At 42.0% G+C, this 15,753-nt stretch overlaps 1 protein-coding gene across 1 annotated transcript in view; it reads right to left on the reverse strand.

The window, feature by feature from the left end:
* Nucleotides 1-15,753, reverse strand: part of LOC104516648 (polycystic kidney disease protein 1-like 2) — a 41,290-nt gene that overhangs the window by 18,622 nt on the left and 6,915 nt on the right. The window contains 15 exon segments of the mRNA XM_010161054.1: nt 224-449; nt 1,131-1,265; nt 4,529-4,711; nt 6,101-6,226; nt 7,080-7,274; nt 7,752-7,897; nt 8,111-8,311; nt 8,786-8,927; nt 9,188-9,308; nt 10,019-10,226; nt 10,959-11,076; nt 12,181-12,230; nt 12,948-13,046; nt 14,113-14,517; nt 15,151-15,380. Coding sequence (XP_010159356.1) covers nt 224-449; nt 1,131-1,265; nt 4,529-4,711; nt 6,101-6,226; nt 7,080-7,274; nt 7,752-7,897; nt 8,111-8,311; nt 8,786-8,927; nt 9,188-9,308; nt 10,019-10,226; nt 10,959-11,076; nt 12,181-12,230; nt 12,948-13,046; nt 14,113-14,517; nt 15,151-15,380 — 2,585 coding nt within the window.

A 15,753-nucleotide genomic window follows, 5' to 3' on the forward strand; every position in this document is an offset into this window, starting at 1 on the left:
CACTCTATACTGGATTGGAACCCTGGAGCATGACAAACTGAAACCCCTTCCAGAGGTTTCTTTCCAGTTAGACGCCTGAACTCATGGTCAAGGCTCATCCTGCAAATATGGGTGTGCTGTGAAGCTGTGGATGAGCACTCCCCATATGATGTGCCCTTAACTGGCTATGGGTGGTGAAAGCCCAGAATGCACAAGTTCATGGGTCGCTAACAAGTTGTCTTACCTCCAGGAGTTTTCTTTGAGAACAGATGATTTTTCATATCATAGGTAGTCTCATTTGGACGATAACCATACCCTAAGTAGAGTATTAGTGGAATGTCATGTTCAGATTCCAGGTGGATCACTATAGATATGTTTTCTGAGGTGACATTGACTTGGAAAGTGCTAAAATTGCCCAGATTCAGCAGAATCTTGTCTTCCTGAGTCGCTGAAAGCCTTGGTAACATTATCTGGTTTTAAGCAGAAAGACATAGCTTTAAATACTGCAAAGCATCTTGCTTCTGTTATCTGTAAGCATGATATAGCCACATGCTAGACAGTCTTTTCTCGTAACACAGGGAAAGCATGACCAGCCAAAACACTGGCTTCAAAGTAATTTTCTTGATAGAGTCAGCTAACCTCTGGAAAGTTCACTTGGGACCTATGTAAACTCATACCAAAGTCTGTGATCCTTGGTGCATTTCTGAATGAAGGGCTGAGATTGTAACTGAAACACTGGCTACATGAAGTGCATATATGAACGATTTAGATGGAAGCTTACACGTGGGCTAAGAACCCCAGACAGCAGTAAGATGAACATACGGTGGTTGGATGATGAAATCAGACATGACATTGTGTTTCGGGACGGCTGTAATCTGGAGTCTCTTTCCACAACCATTAGCATTCTCTCAACCATTTAAATGAAGAATTAAGGTACCTCTTTTTTAAGAGAAGACAGAATATCTGTTATATACTTCTTCACACAAGTCCCTCCATCACAAATGCACGCCCCACGATCCCATTATGTAATGTAACGAACACTACCACCATTTGCAGTCATCTCGGGAGATGACAACACAAATGACAGTTCATGAACAGAGAAAGAAATAAATCAGGAAAAGAGGGAGAGGGATAGAAAACAGTGGGTTTACCTCAATGTTTTCTTTGAGATCATTGACTGGTATGATCAAGCCATCCAGACCAGTAAGACTTAGGCCTCCCACTGTTCCTGTGATGTCAAAACTGGTGTCACTGGAGAAGAAGGGATTCACGGCGAAGCTCACCATCTATTAGAAAGACAGCAACAATCAGTTTTGAGCTGTCAATGTTTGATTATATTCACACTCTATAACTTGCTGAATAGTGACAGCTTGAGCTCAGACCCAAACAGTACTTGACTTAAAAGAAGCCTGCACCCAGATTTAAATAAGGAGCTGCCTTATCTTTAATGTAGGTCAAACACAAACCTTGGAAGTGATTTTGATTCTGAAATGTGGTATGTGTACAGCAATATTTATTGTTTCTATTCACTGCAACCCTTTTGGCTTTCAGACACCCAAATTCAAAATGCAATTGCATAAGCCCCTTTCAGAGTAACTCCACCAAAGCTGGACTGTGGCACCCCCCTTGGAAATAGAAAAAGAAGTCTATTTCTGCTGTGATAGCAACACGCAGCAGAGTATGTCAGGGTCGTCAGTCCAACAAGAGGGTTCAGAAGCTTCTCCTAACGCTCAGGTAAGACAACGGGTGTGTTTCCACTGGTTTCAGTGGGCTCTGGACATTTTCTAACAGAGCTGGAAGAAGACACAATGAAAAATCCTATATATTTTGCAGTTATTGTGGGGTTTCCTGAGAGTGTCAAATCCACCAGAGAGGCCTTGAGAAGATTTATTATAAAAATATAACAATAATGTGCAGTCTATTGTTCTGAGGCTAAAACCAGCATATCCTAATTGAGATGAGCGATGTGTTATCATCAGGACATTGGCAGGCCTTCTGTCGCCTGCAGGATCTGAGTGCCTCGGACTCATTTGTTTCTAGCTGGGATGAAACAGGACTGCTGTAGGTTAATTTTAATGGTGATAGAGACTTTGAGCTGTTGCATCCTCCTCAGAGCATTAGATGTAAACAAGCAGCAGATAGATTTATAGGTAGTGATTCATTCCATTGCCTTCTCTAGCCATGCAAATATGAATTCGGAGTGTATGTGAGGGGCTGATGGAATGGGGAATTTAAGCTTTCAGTCCTCCTTAGCTTGCTGAACCCACCACATGCACTTAAGTGAAGGCTTCTTTGACCAAAAGTATTTCAAATTATTTTCTTGACATGACAGGAGGGATGACTTGTGTGCTTGTGTATTCATTGTAAAAGGAGAAAGGATTCTAAAACCACTAGACCAAGAATGTAAGTTCTGTATCAGACCGAGTCAGGTAAAAGCGGTTTACTTGCCCTTATATCCACTGTTTCATCATCAACTCCTGAATCACTGAGAGAGGAAGCAAGTGGGAGAGTAAAGCTGGCAGAGCTGGGATTGGAGATGTTAATGGATGTGCCATCCATGTTCGCTGTTTGTAATCTGTCCAGTTAGGGTTGGACACAAGCGGAACAGAATAAAAGCAAAAAAAGCAAAACAAAACCAAACCAAAACAGGAAAAAATATCAGTGTCACCAACTTCATATCCAGAGAAAAACGTTTCTCACTTTCTAAGTATAACTTAGCTGGAAAACTGTGTCTCACTGTGCCAGTAAATACTTTGTGCATTACCTGTCCCTGATGTAGTGCTCCACATAACACTGCGATAGAATCATCCAAAAAGGGGTGGAATTGGTGCATGCAGATAGGCAGTTGTACCCAAGTAGGTGTACTTACGTGAAAGACATGCCTGGTTTCCGTGTGAGCATGCTCTTGATTTGAATGCACAATTAAATGTGGATGAAAACCAGGCTCTTGGGGAACAATTCAGGGATGATGATAAGGAATGGAGAATGCTCATCAGGCTCCTCATGATTGTATTTACTTCTGCCAAGCTGGTTACAGTTCTACAGAACATGTCATTATTGGCAACTTGGAAATGACCAAAAACCCTTAACTGGCATGACATGAGTTTTCCACGTAATTTCAAAGGTTACTGCCTCATCCAGGAAATAGTAAATTCTCCGTTAGTCAAAGAAGACACAACCTGAGAGTATCTAAGGTGGCATTATTGCAGCTAATTGGAGTCCAAGCTGTTCTTCCTATCAGCTAGTAATGACAGCCTCATTGCACTGCTGACGTCGTCGTTAGGCTACAATATTTAGTTGGGGGGGTCCATTTAAGGACAATGTAATGAATATTTAGGGTAAATGTGGCGAACTCTCAGGAGCTTGGCTGGGAGATGCTGTTGCTGTTACCTGTGTATGTACATTGTGGCAGAGGGAGTGGTAAGGACTGTTGGTTCATCATCCGGTTCTTTACCAAACAGAAGGGCACTCTGCAGATTTTCAACTGTGTTCAGGAGCTGATGCGACACCGAGCTCTGGAAAAGGATTAGAGGAGGATGCTTGCAAGAAAGCTCCTCAGAATCATCCATTTGCACATTATTTGCCTTTGCTTCCTTTTAGGAAGAAATACTAATTTTCAGTGTCTGAAAAAGCTGGCAAACTGAGATGATGCTTCATTTCAGAGAAAGTTGTTTTAATCAGTCTGTAATTCTTATTAAAACATTGTAGACAGCAAACAAATATATCTTACAGATTTTACTTTTATATTCTAGTATTTATAACTTCTACACATTGTGATTTGAACCCTTACAAACATGACATCAAATTAATGCAACATATTCCTGCACTTCTGTGCATTAATGCCTTTAGCTGAACGCTTCAGTATTTTGTTCCTTGCAAAAGCAAGACCTAATTATGTATTAATTGTGTGTTGTTAGTTGGTTATCCTGGGGGAGTTTGAACAGTTCATAACCTTTTCTATCTGTTCAGATTTATTTCATGCCCTACCCTTGCAGTGATGAAAGTTAAATATGTCAGCCCAGGAAGCACGTAAAGGCAACTGGGGCAATTCACACAGAGATAGGAAAGGATAGGGCAAAATAAACACCTTGTGTAATTCTGAAGAGAAAACCAGAGTGAGCTTTCTGAAGAAGTGTAAGCACAACCAGAAGTGATTCCAGGTTTGAAGTAGCGGAGCCCGTCATGAACATTGAATACCTGTGGCTTCCTTGCATTATGGGGCAAAAGGAGGGGATAGAATCAAATCTGAAAAAAATCTGTGTGTGCTTGTCACCCATTAGAGGTTGTACACTGATGTAGTGGTTGTACACTGATGCTGTGTTCTCTCCTGCTCTGTCCTGTTCAGCTTTACGTGTAACCAATCTTAAGAGGCTTCTATCATCTTCCATAGCAGACTGTTCGGTCTAACAGGCCTAACTGGGGAGAAGTGTCCTTTGATATTCAAGTCCACCATGGTCTCACAATCAACCGTACCCAATGCCAATTTAAAAGTATGAGAAGCAGCAGATGTTCACACACGGTCCACTACAAACAACCAAACCAAGTTTACCTGTTCTGCCTCTGGCACTGAACTGTTCATAGATCTGATTTCTACAGAAGCCTTTACAACATTGCTCACTGCATTGAATAGATAGTTGGCTGCATCTTTTAACTTCTGACCATCTCTGCTGTCCTCTGTGTTTACGGTGAGCAAGGAAGCACTGACATCTTTTAGAGTGTTGCTAGCTTCCACCTGCGTGGGAAACAAGGAGGAAGTTTGTATGTGTTGGTATTGCAATTGACAGAATTGCCACCGTGTCATTTACTGAATATTGCACCATAAGCAGTCTCATGGGACTATTTGTGGCTAACACTGTTTCTAGTATAATTATTTATTCTGAGGTAATACCTGTAACGCCAATAAAGAAGATATACTACATGGTATATTAACATGTAATCCAGACTTGAAATATGCAGCCTGCTTCTACAGATTTAATCCATAAAACAGATTAATAACATCCGAAGGAAGCTTGTCTGTCAAACACTGGGCAAGGTTACAGTTTAGATGTACAGTAATGTAGTAAATTAGGTTATACTTTGGGTGGTGTGCCCAAAAAATACCGCCATATTGTCAAGTGCACGTGTATTTCGAGCTTAGTTTCCACAAACCCTATTGGATTACCAGCCGGTTTTAGCTTTGGCCTTGTGCTGTGCTAGGTGCCAAAGGAGAATGAGTTTTACAGTTTTTATTTTGTTCCCAAATGCAGCCAGTGATTGCTTTGTGATTGTGAAAGCACTGGACAGTTTTTAGCCCAGGAGGGTAAGGGAGCCAAGCAAATTCATTGCAAGCTTGGACATATCTATTCCCACAGCCTGCAAATGCTTAGCAGCCTTACTGTAGGATGAGCGCTGAGTCTGAGCTATGTTCTCGTCTTGCCAAGGTTAACCACATACTGCTGAAATGCTCCCAAGTCATTGTCTGGCTGCAACTGTATAATACATCAGGAATCAGGACAGCTGTTTTTGTTGCCAGCGTATTTGGGAAACTTCCCCAGTGGCAGTTTGTTCTGTCCTCCCATGTGCTCACTCCTTATGCATAAATAGCATCATCTACTAATAATGTCACGTTGCCAGATAAGATTCAAGAAATGCTTTTGTGAGGCCAACCTGAACATTTGTGCCCAGTTCCTCTGGGTGCCGTCACGTTCCTGCCTCACTGACAGCTCGCCTACATGCATTGTGTGATGGGGCATGGATCTGGGACCAGGGTCTGGGCAACTCTAGAAAAACCCTCCTGGGCAGTTTTTCTCCAGGATTCCAAGAGTGCTTTTCAAGATAAAATGTGCATCCTAACATGCCTCTGGCTGCAAGCTGAAGTTTCCATCTTGGAGTTGTATCATGATGTGTACCTGGCCAGATGTCATAGCCTCCATGGTAGCGGTTGCTGAGACAATGTCTGTGAGTCCAAATTCTCTCACTCTAGACAGTAAAATGTATTCCCTTCTAGTCAAAATACATATGCTGGTAGAGTTGAAAAAAATGCGTAAAGAACAGATAACTGTAGGGCACCAAAACTCTTCCAAGGTCAGAGGGGTGCAGTAGAGTTTATGCTATTAGTGTGAGGAGATGACCTGCTTCTTACCTGTGCTGAGACAGACAGCTCCTCACTCCTGTAGGTGATTTCTTTCAACACTTCTGACATCTTAAGAGCAGTCTGCACTGATGTTACGTTAACAGCAGAGAGAGTTGTCAGCATCAGCTCTCGGAGCTTGGGATGAAAAGGGATAATTAAGCAAAGGAATAAGATGCTAATTAGGACTGCACAAGTAGTGCTGTATATTGACAGCCAGGCTTGTTGTAAATTATGCAGTAGAGTAAGACTCCATAACAAGGATCATTGAACCGATATTAGGTCTACTGACAAGATGCCACTTGCCTTAGTAACTATATAATCACCAGTTGTATCTTACCTCCCAACACAGAGAATTTATACACTTAAGCTCCATTAATAGCAAGGAGAGTTACTTGTGAGAATTTGTACTAATGTATGTGAATTACTGTATAAATGCCACTTCCAAAGAATGCAGAGCCCTGTGTGACTGGCGTTACTCAAATAATGAATCATAATTGAAGGATACATTGCATTTCCCTAGATCTTTTTCATCTGAGGCACTCAAAGCACTGTACAAATATAAGCTTATAACTGAAACCTAAGCTGGTAGCTGAAAGGAAAAAACTAAAATTACCTGCCACCTGGTACTTTTTTTGGAAATTACACAAGTTATTTCTCCTGCACAAGAGGCTATTTTATATTTAAATTGTTTGTGGAAAATCATGTTGATTTTACGTTTAAAAAGACCATCCAAATTAGCTTAAGTTAATGTGATAATCATTGAGACTGAATTCTTTTACTGATGGATGATAAAACAATTTATTTCTGTGGGCAAATAGTGAAAAGTAGCTGAAACCTGTGCCAAACACTGGAGCAGAGACGAGAAACTTGAAACCTCCATTGATTTCAGGTGGTGATACATGAGCATTTTATTACTTAAGAGCTGTCCAAGAATATGAGGAGCCCATTACATTGTACAGTACTGGAAGAAAACAAGTGTCTGGCTGACCTCTTTTCGTGTGTCCATCTGTAAGGATACGTTAAAGCTTTCCTCTTGGGTCTCCTCATTAAGGACAGATGCCACTGACTTATACAGCTGGAAAAGGCTCATGCTGGTGTTCCCATCTTTCAGGATGGTGTTTGCCTTCTCAGATACAATATCCTGCAGGGTCAGGTTCCCAGCGATCATATCCGTGTGTCTGACCTGATGACAAAATCAGATATGCTCGTAATGTTGCTAACACTGTTATAATTATCTTTTAACAGCTTGCACGATCATCTTACTGACAGCCTGAGTAGAGTGGGTCAGAAAACTGTGTTCCCCATTTTTCATGTGGGGTTTTTGTTTAGTGGCCTGATAAGGATCTCCTTACTGAGGAACTGGGGCGGAAGCAGGAGTTTTCTGGGGTCTACACAGAGTAACTCCAGACTCACTAAACACAGCTTATGCTGCTCAATGTCCAGATACATCGTCTTTTAAACTCCTGTCCTTAAAAAAAGGACAGTGGAAGTTTCTTTTGACTACGCTGAGTCCACAGAGAATAGTGTCTGTTAGGAAAGTGGTGATGATGGCCCATTCGGGGGGAAGCAATAAGTGTGAAATGGGAAGAAGCTCCACAAGTGGATCACAGGTTAGGTATCAAGCTGAGAAATCTTGAAATAAAGTAATTCTGCGATGTACCTTCACTGAAGCATTAGTGTGAACTGTATCGCCATAGCTGTTGCTAACAGTAATTGTCATATGTAAAATGAAATTATTTTCCTTTTCTCCAAGTGGAAGATAAACTGGGAAGAGTTCAGGATCTGGGCCACAGTGCAGGAGAGAATCTGAAAGAGGAAAGAGGGGGTCAGCTACCAGGCACCACCCTGAGCCCTCCTGTTGGCTAAGAACAGGGCTTCAGGCTTGGTCTGTGTAGGCCTGATTGACTCAGTCACGCCAGGGAGTGCGAGCAGGTTGTGCCTTTGCACTTGTTAGCAACAGTGACAGTGTTTGCTGCAAACACGGGGAAGCAGTTAGCCGGAGTTCACCTCAGGACCTACTTGATTTCAGGTAGAAGCAGTATGTGAGCTGCCTGTGAGGAGTGGATTGGCATGGATCCGCCAGGCAAGGAGCGCTGCAGGAGACTGTGAACGCGGTGAGCACCGATCCCTGCTCGGGAGACACGGCACAGCTGGGGATGTCGGGCAGAGGCACCGTGCTGACGAGGTACGTGTCCTCCCCATAGCCACGCTGGGTCACTGCTGGGAGCGGAGGGAGCAAGATGTCACTAATGATCGTGCCCCGGCAGCACTGATCTTCAGACGTCAGTTACTCTAATAACGGTGCTGTTTGTTCAGGCACATCAGGGTGGGCTTAATCAGAAACGAAATCCTGCTACTGAATAAGCCGTAAAGTGAACAGATCTATTAAAAACATGGTCATGTTTCCATTATAAAGCAAACCTGGTTTATTTGATCAGGTATTTAGTGTAACTTCATTTCCAACTGCCCCTTAAAGTTATTAACAGCTTGGAGTAAGACAACTGCATTTGTCCTGCTGTGCAACAGCCCAGAACAAACTTAGTTCTGAATTGTTTTAAAGAACCCACATATAAAGTAACCCCTTTCAATTTGTGGAATGGTTTAACTTAGCGAGGCAGAGTGTGTAACGTCAGTGTGACGTCCTGATGGCAGAAAGTATCTCAAAGGAGTCTGAAGAACCCTGCTTGCCCCTACCTGTTACTTTAATCTGAAAAGCTTCTCCCTGTGCCTGCAAGAAGGAGCTGTTCATTTTCAACACGGACGTGTTGCTTTGAAGCAAACTCAAAGAGCTCTGCCGGAAACCGGCCAGGCCACAGGCTGGAGGGAGGGGTGCAGGCTGGAAAATGCGACAGAAAAGAAAACGTGGGAGTAGAGGCTCTTTGCTGTGCTTTCTGTTGTGATTTATCAGAGCATGGTGATAATTTGGTGCCCTTCATTATAACCCCTCCAAAACCCAGCACCCCCTTGTCTCAATCCTCACTGGTATTCCCAAAGCATCCGTTTGACAAAGTATCACACTCAGGCTACGTGGCATTCCCTCAGGACTGCTGTTTGGTTTTGTGCATGCAGTATTTCTGACAAATCTGATGCTCTCACCTTGGTTTGGAATGTGTTATCTAAATACCAGTTGTAATAGATGATCTGGGAGTCCTTCTGTCCAGAGACTCTCAGAACAACCTCCTCACTAACGTTCACTGGCTTGCAGTTGGCCTCACACCTGTAAGGGATGAAGACGGTAGTTACAGGTAGTAACTGGATAAGATGCGGTAGTCCTTGATGTTTTACTCATTTGATGAAAATCAGCAAAATCCCTGCAATATGAGACAGGAGACACATGACTCACCAATAGCGAAATACTTTATTTTAAAGCAAGAGATTTAGGAACCTTCATCGCCATTTTCAACGTGACTGATGCCCAGAACTCACAAATTATTTATGCTGCAAAACTGATTTGGGCTCTCAAATGAAGCCTGTCTCTATTTAAGCTCCTGAAATTATTACATTAAGAGATCATTGAAATGCCACTGTTCTTTATTGAGGCACTAGGCTCTTGAAGAACAGATTTTTTAAAGCAGTAATATATATCTGGGGTCTAGTAGGAATTTCAGACATTTCTTATGGCTTTTATTCCCATTGTTTCAATGAAGTTAGCATATGGAAATCTCCAACATTGGAAGGATGTAGTGGGGTCAAAACCCTTAAATGGTTTGGGGAAGAATATTATTCAGTTTATAAAAGGATTGTGTTCAGAAGTGTGCGCTGAAAAAGGCAGCAAGACCCATTTTGTCTGTAATTCCTATGATGGTAAGGCATAAATAGATTTCCAACAGTAAGTACTTTATCAATTTATTATCATTATTATTGGAATCTGTGGCCTTGCATTATGCAATAAAATTAAGCAGTGAGTATTATGGTTTAAAAACAGACCTGATTTCTAGTTGCAGTTCATGTTTTGCAGTCACATAGAGACATTGCTCATCCTGCCTCTCTTCATTGCCATGGTTTCGGACTGTAACCCTGACAGTCACTGCTGACTTTGGAAGAGGAAGGCAGGAAGGTGGGATTTGCACCTCGGTTTGGTTGGTTAGGATTCTCTGTTGCTGCACACATTCCTTCCACTCAGGCCAGCAAGAACCTGCAAAACATTTTGTTTATAATTAGAACAGTCATAATCCCATGTCTCTTACAAAGGACTTTTCTGCTGTCGAGCTTTATGGAGCCAATTTAAGGGGTGGGTAATCAGAGTTCGGAGTACAGGCTGACTTCTCCAAAGTAATGTATGAGGCCAGGGATAAATATGGGGACAGAACACAGATGTCCTGAATCTTAATCCAGTTTTCAGACATAAATGTTTTTGCATCATATTTGATGCTATTTACTGCTGTTTTATTGAGACACATGTATCTTGCAAAAGCCTAACTAGGTAAATCACTTGGGATTAATTCTTAGCTATTAGGATGAGGGTTTAGGATGTGCAGATCTTGAAGAATTGAAACCTAGGAGTAGCCACCTTTGGGAGAAGACAAAAACTGAGTACTATGCCGGATTATACCCCATAATTATGTCAGCATTAAAACCAGGGTAAGGTAGAAGGACGTTCTTCAGGTACAGTGAGTGGCAAAGTTCAAAGCCAGAGAGTAGAATCACAGACTGGTTTGGGTGGGAAGGGACCTTAAAGATCAGCTAGTTCCAACCCCCCTGCCATGGGCAGGGACACTTTGCACTAGACCAGGTTGCTCCAAGCCTCATCCAGACTGTCCTTGAGTAAACCATCCTTTAGTTAGATTTTACCACTTGATCTGACATGACAGTGAGTTTGTTATTCATCAAATAATCGTTGGTGGAAAGGTTCAGGAAATGCACGTACCACAGGACCAGAGAAAACTGGACTTGCTGGTGTTGTCTGGCCAGCCAAGCGTAACAGTTGTGAAAAGATCCACATGGCGACTTGGTTTAATATATATTTTGGTTTTTCTTTTGTGATTCTGAATAATAAGTAAATGTATCAGTTAAGGCAGGAGCATGTATAAACACGTATGTATCTTACTTCTTTGTAATGAAAAGGTCTGAAAGTTTAGACCCCAAATCACTGTATGCAGACCTGTGGTTTAAATGATCTTTCCCTGATCAGCAATAGTATGGAAGTGGAAGTTATGGGAATAGAAGCAGATGGCACTGAGAAATTGTGTGGCAAAATAATCCTAAACTCATAAGTGGACTAGGAGCCCAGCTCCCATTTGCAAAACTAATGTGGGTACTTATGAAATGAATTCCCATTCATTTTCCACTTCTGAACCAAGACTTTTAACCATTGGACAACCTTGTCTTCTAGTGCATCTTCTAGTGCATTACAGCTATAGATAAAGGGAAGATGGAGGTGGCTGAATTTGTCTTTCTGTGCAACAAAGTGTGATAAAGCTAGTTTTGAATTAGATTGATATCCTCTGATGCAATATATTCTTACGGGCCATCTGTAAAGCATGATGCCTTCTTGTGGAGCAGCACGTCTCCTACAGCAGACATCTGTCTGCTAGTGTTCTGGTTAAAACCTAGACCTTTATGATGATAACAAAATATGATATCTGTAAATTTTATTATTTAAATTTGTGCGGCTGCTAGCAACTGGGATATCATTAGTTTCTCAGTTTGCCCTGAATTTATAATTTCTCTTTGCAAAGGAACTTAAACTTCCCAGTACAGAGGCGGGGAACAGAAACAGTGTAAGAATATATTGAACTCTTCTTGAAGGGTAGCCCCTCAAAGAGAGGTTTCCATTAGTCAAGTAAAGAGTTTAAAAATTCACCTTTCAACTTTCAAAAACTGAATCACTGTGAAAAGTTAATTTTCTCTAATCTTGTAATTGTTTCTTGCAGGCTTGTACACATTGTACACTGAATGCCTGTAAACACATTTGTCTCAGAGACTTTCAGTGTAGATTTTATGTTAAACCATAGGGGGCACAAAAAATCTGGTCCATAATCTAGTATGCTACAAATACTTCTCTGGAGTATCTTACGTAGCATTTTTATTGGTAAAAAAACCAATCTAAGCATTTCAGTTTCAAAGAAAGATCCTAAAACAATACTTACATTTGTCTTTTGAGTATTTGTTTTGGAGCTGCCTTCTTCCTTAGCAGAATCTGCTTAACACAGACAAGAGCAGAATGTTTTAGCGCTACCTGTGAAGCTTTCAGACATCCTCCGTGAATATGACTTAAATAGACACAATTTGACTACGGACGGTCTGAAAGATAGGGCTGTAAGAAGGAGACTCTAGAACTGTGACAAACACTCTAGGTACGATAGGTAGAATTGTAACAACAACCTAGTCACATACTGTTAAGATGATCCCGCTTCTTCAAACATAATGGTGTAAATCAAAATAAATTCACGGGAGGCAATGGAGTTTCATCAATATAGAAAGAAAAATTCAGGGAAAGCACTGGAAAAGTCTCAACAGGATTAGTACTGAAGTCACTTTATTCCTGGTATAATCTGCTTTGGCAAATGTAAGGATGAGCCATCGCAAAGCACTTACTGGCAGAAATTTATGAGACTGCTGTGATGCAAATATTTCCTGGTTTCAAAGCTATGTCCCAAGTCATAAACCACTAATTGTTTCTAGGACAAATAGCAAATGTGCAGTGTGTAACATATACAGAGTGATGCTGATTTGTGACTACTTCAAAGCCAGGGAATCTGCCTTCCTCAGGAAGAAGTCTCCACAGAAGTTTTCAGCACTCTTGCTGGAAGGAAAGCAGTTATGAGATGCAAACCATAAACACTCCATGAAATGCTCCGACTGCAAAAAGACGCTTAGGTGGTCAAAGCCGGTACTGTCAGATTAAAGCACTTACTTTCTGTGTGAGAACTGTTTGCCAACACGGTGACGAACCTGAGATCCAGGCTCATGTTTGAGAAGGCATTCATGGCCACCACTTTCACTAGGAATGTACCTAGAGAAGACAAATGGCCAGTTAAGAACAGCAGTGGGACCAGACCATCGTGTTTGGGGTATAAAATCCAACCCATAAAGAAAATCCTATTCTTTTCTGTTAAGAGCTTTGGGATTTTTCTGATCAGTTTCCACTGCTGAAAGGCTTTTCAAGGAATGTTGTCCCCTTTATCTCAGCTTTTTGATAACTCAGCTGCCTTTGTCCCAGCACTTGCAATGCTATTCCTTGTCAGCTGGCTATGGTATTACTGCACAGGAAACTAGACGTGTGCTACTACTGGAGTCCAGATGAGAATCTTGAGAGACCAGCCGTCTTGTTGGAAAGTTTCTGCCTGAAGGGAAGGGATGTTCAAATGAGTATAGGGAGAACCAGTAAAACTTTTAATACTGGATAATTTTAAAACATCAAATGAAACCAGCTTTGGCATGGAATTTGAATAGTTCATTAGAGGAGGAAACATTTTTTATCTTTTGCCACTGAATTAACTCTTAAGGACAATCTTCCTAATCCCACATTTTAAAGGCTTTGATTTCTTAATAATGGAAAGAAAAAAATTACTAAAAAGCATATTCATAAGTAAATCCAACAGAAACTACGTGTTGGAGACCATCTCACAGAAAAGCTCCCCTTCTCTTTGTCATCTCTACAGAGAACTCCTCAGATTATTAATTACTGCAGTCTAAAAAGCAGAGGAGTGTCAACTTGAAAAGTTATACATATGAACAAACAGGAGGAAAACACTTTGTGATTCAGGAAAATGTCATCATTTGTACTTGAATCACATCGTGTCATGAAAAAATAAACCCTGGTTCGCTATGTCCTTTTTTTGCAGGAATCAGGTGAAGCCTTGCTTTCAGTCTCCCTCTGGAGAACCCATGTACCAGTTCAATATTTTTAACTCCCGTATAAGTCAATAAGACTGTGCTGTTCCTATTGTTCTGCAGACCAAGTCTGAGCAGCTAGAAAAGCTACCAAATTCAGCTGCCGTGGGGTGCTGTGACTGTTTCTGTGACCTCCTCGGCTCAGCTGTGAGTGCCTTAGCCACGCGGATGTCAGCACGCCGTACCTTCCGAGCGCATGGGAACCAGGTACGTTCGAGGTTCCCCACGAGGGCCGTCGTCTTTGTGGGAGTGAGTTTCATTAGATCCAGTCACCTCAAACTTCAGCTTATCTGGGGCACCATGAGACACAGAGACATTTATCTCCAAATCCTCCCCCAGCTGCAGAGTGTGAGAAGCTAATGCAGCCTGAAGACCAGATACTGGCTCAATTAAGTTCACAGCAATGTTCTCAGAGATCTCCGATGCGGTCGTGTTGCTGGATGCTCGGATTTCCAGCTGGTGTATCCCTGGGCCTAGCAGCTCTTGAGAGGCCCTATCGAGTGTCAGATTGTGAGGGACGATGCCTTCCTTTGCACTGGATTCAGTGAGTGTCCTGTTATCTGCTAATATCACGTAGGTCACTCTATTGCCTGCAAAAAGACAGTTGGAAATTTCACACAGCTTGCGTAATTGGTCATCCACCTCTAGCTGCTTTGTGCAGCATTCCCATGTTTATAGAGGGGTCACAAGACCACTGCAGCACTGCAGGCTTTTTGGCCCCTCTAGGCTCCCTATGGAAGTCTATCACGTGTTTTCTGCTGGGAGTGTTAGGGCAGTCAAGAGAATTCAAACATAAACTACTGAGTTTTATTTTTTAAACATATATGTGTATTCCAGGACCTTGAAGTGGGAATAAAATATACACTGGCAAAAGTGACCAGCTCAGTGTGGAATACGCTTACCCTCATTCAGGGAAGCAGTTCTGTGGATTCCTAGCTTCAGATACGGAAATATTCCTACTGGCTTCATGTGGATTCATGTGACTAAAGTTATGCTTATGCTTTGTCAACTTTGTGTAGAGGGAAAAAGAGTTTATACTTATGTTTGAGGTTGTGCAATAGCTCTGAGAAAGAACCCCTCCAATGGAGCTGGGAGCATTCACTTGCAGGAGAAAGCATTTGCTAAAAAGAAGTATTGTTTGCATAATGAAAATCCTACTTCTATCCCATGGGTAGCATAATGTTTAGCCTGACATTTAAATCATGCAGAGTAATTACCCTCACCTCCATTGAGTTCGGCTTGAATCCACAGCAACTCCCCATAGAGCGTACGGCAGTGAGAGCTGTTCCCAGATTCATACTGGCTGTAGCACCCAGTAATGCTCAGTCGATCCATCTTATCATGAACAGTCACCCGCTTCTGTGCCATCACATGCCATTCGCTGGTGGTGCATTCCACAAAAACAGTAAATTCTCCAGGAGATGAATAACTGTATGTGACACTGCTGACCAGTCTAGAACAGAAAGAGAAGAGCTGCTTGTTGTGGAAGACTATCCTGGGGAGTCCTTAGCCTTACTTGATAACTGTGGTCACAGTTCCCAAATTTATGACCTGACTGAGCTCTCCTGCAATCCCTGTAATCCCTCGTTTATTTACACAGAATGTTTGGGTTGATAATTTTTCCTTTGTCTCAGCTACGGTGTCATTAAGGTTGCATATCAGGGGTGGTTGTTCTCAAAGCACATCGAGAAGGATGGATACATTCTGCTGTAAAGTAGGTAGATGACAGTTCTGTAACTTGTGGCATTAGATGTGGTCTGTGTCCTGTTGGCTTTGGGCACAGACGTGTGACTACGCACATTCGAACATGTAACAGTGCCCTGAAT

This window comes from Eurypyga helias, unplaced genomic scaffold, assembly GCF_000690775.1.
Source record: "Eurypyga helias isolate BGI_N326 unplaced genomic scaffold, ASM69077v1 scaffold6921, whole genome shotgun sequence".
Classification (NCBI taxonomy): domain Eukaryota; kingdom Metazoa; phylum Chordata; class Aves; order Eurypygiformes; family Eurypygidae; genus Eurypyga; species Eurypyga helias.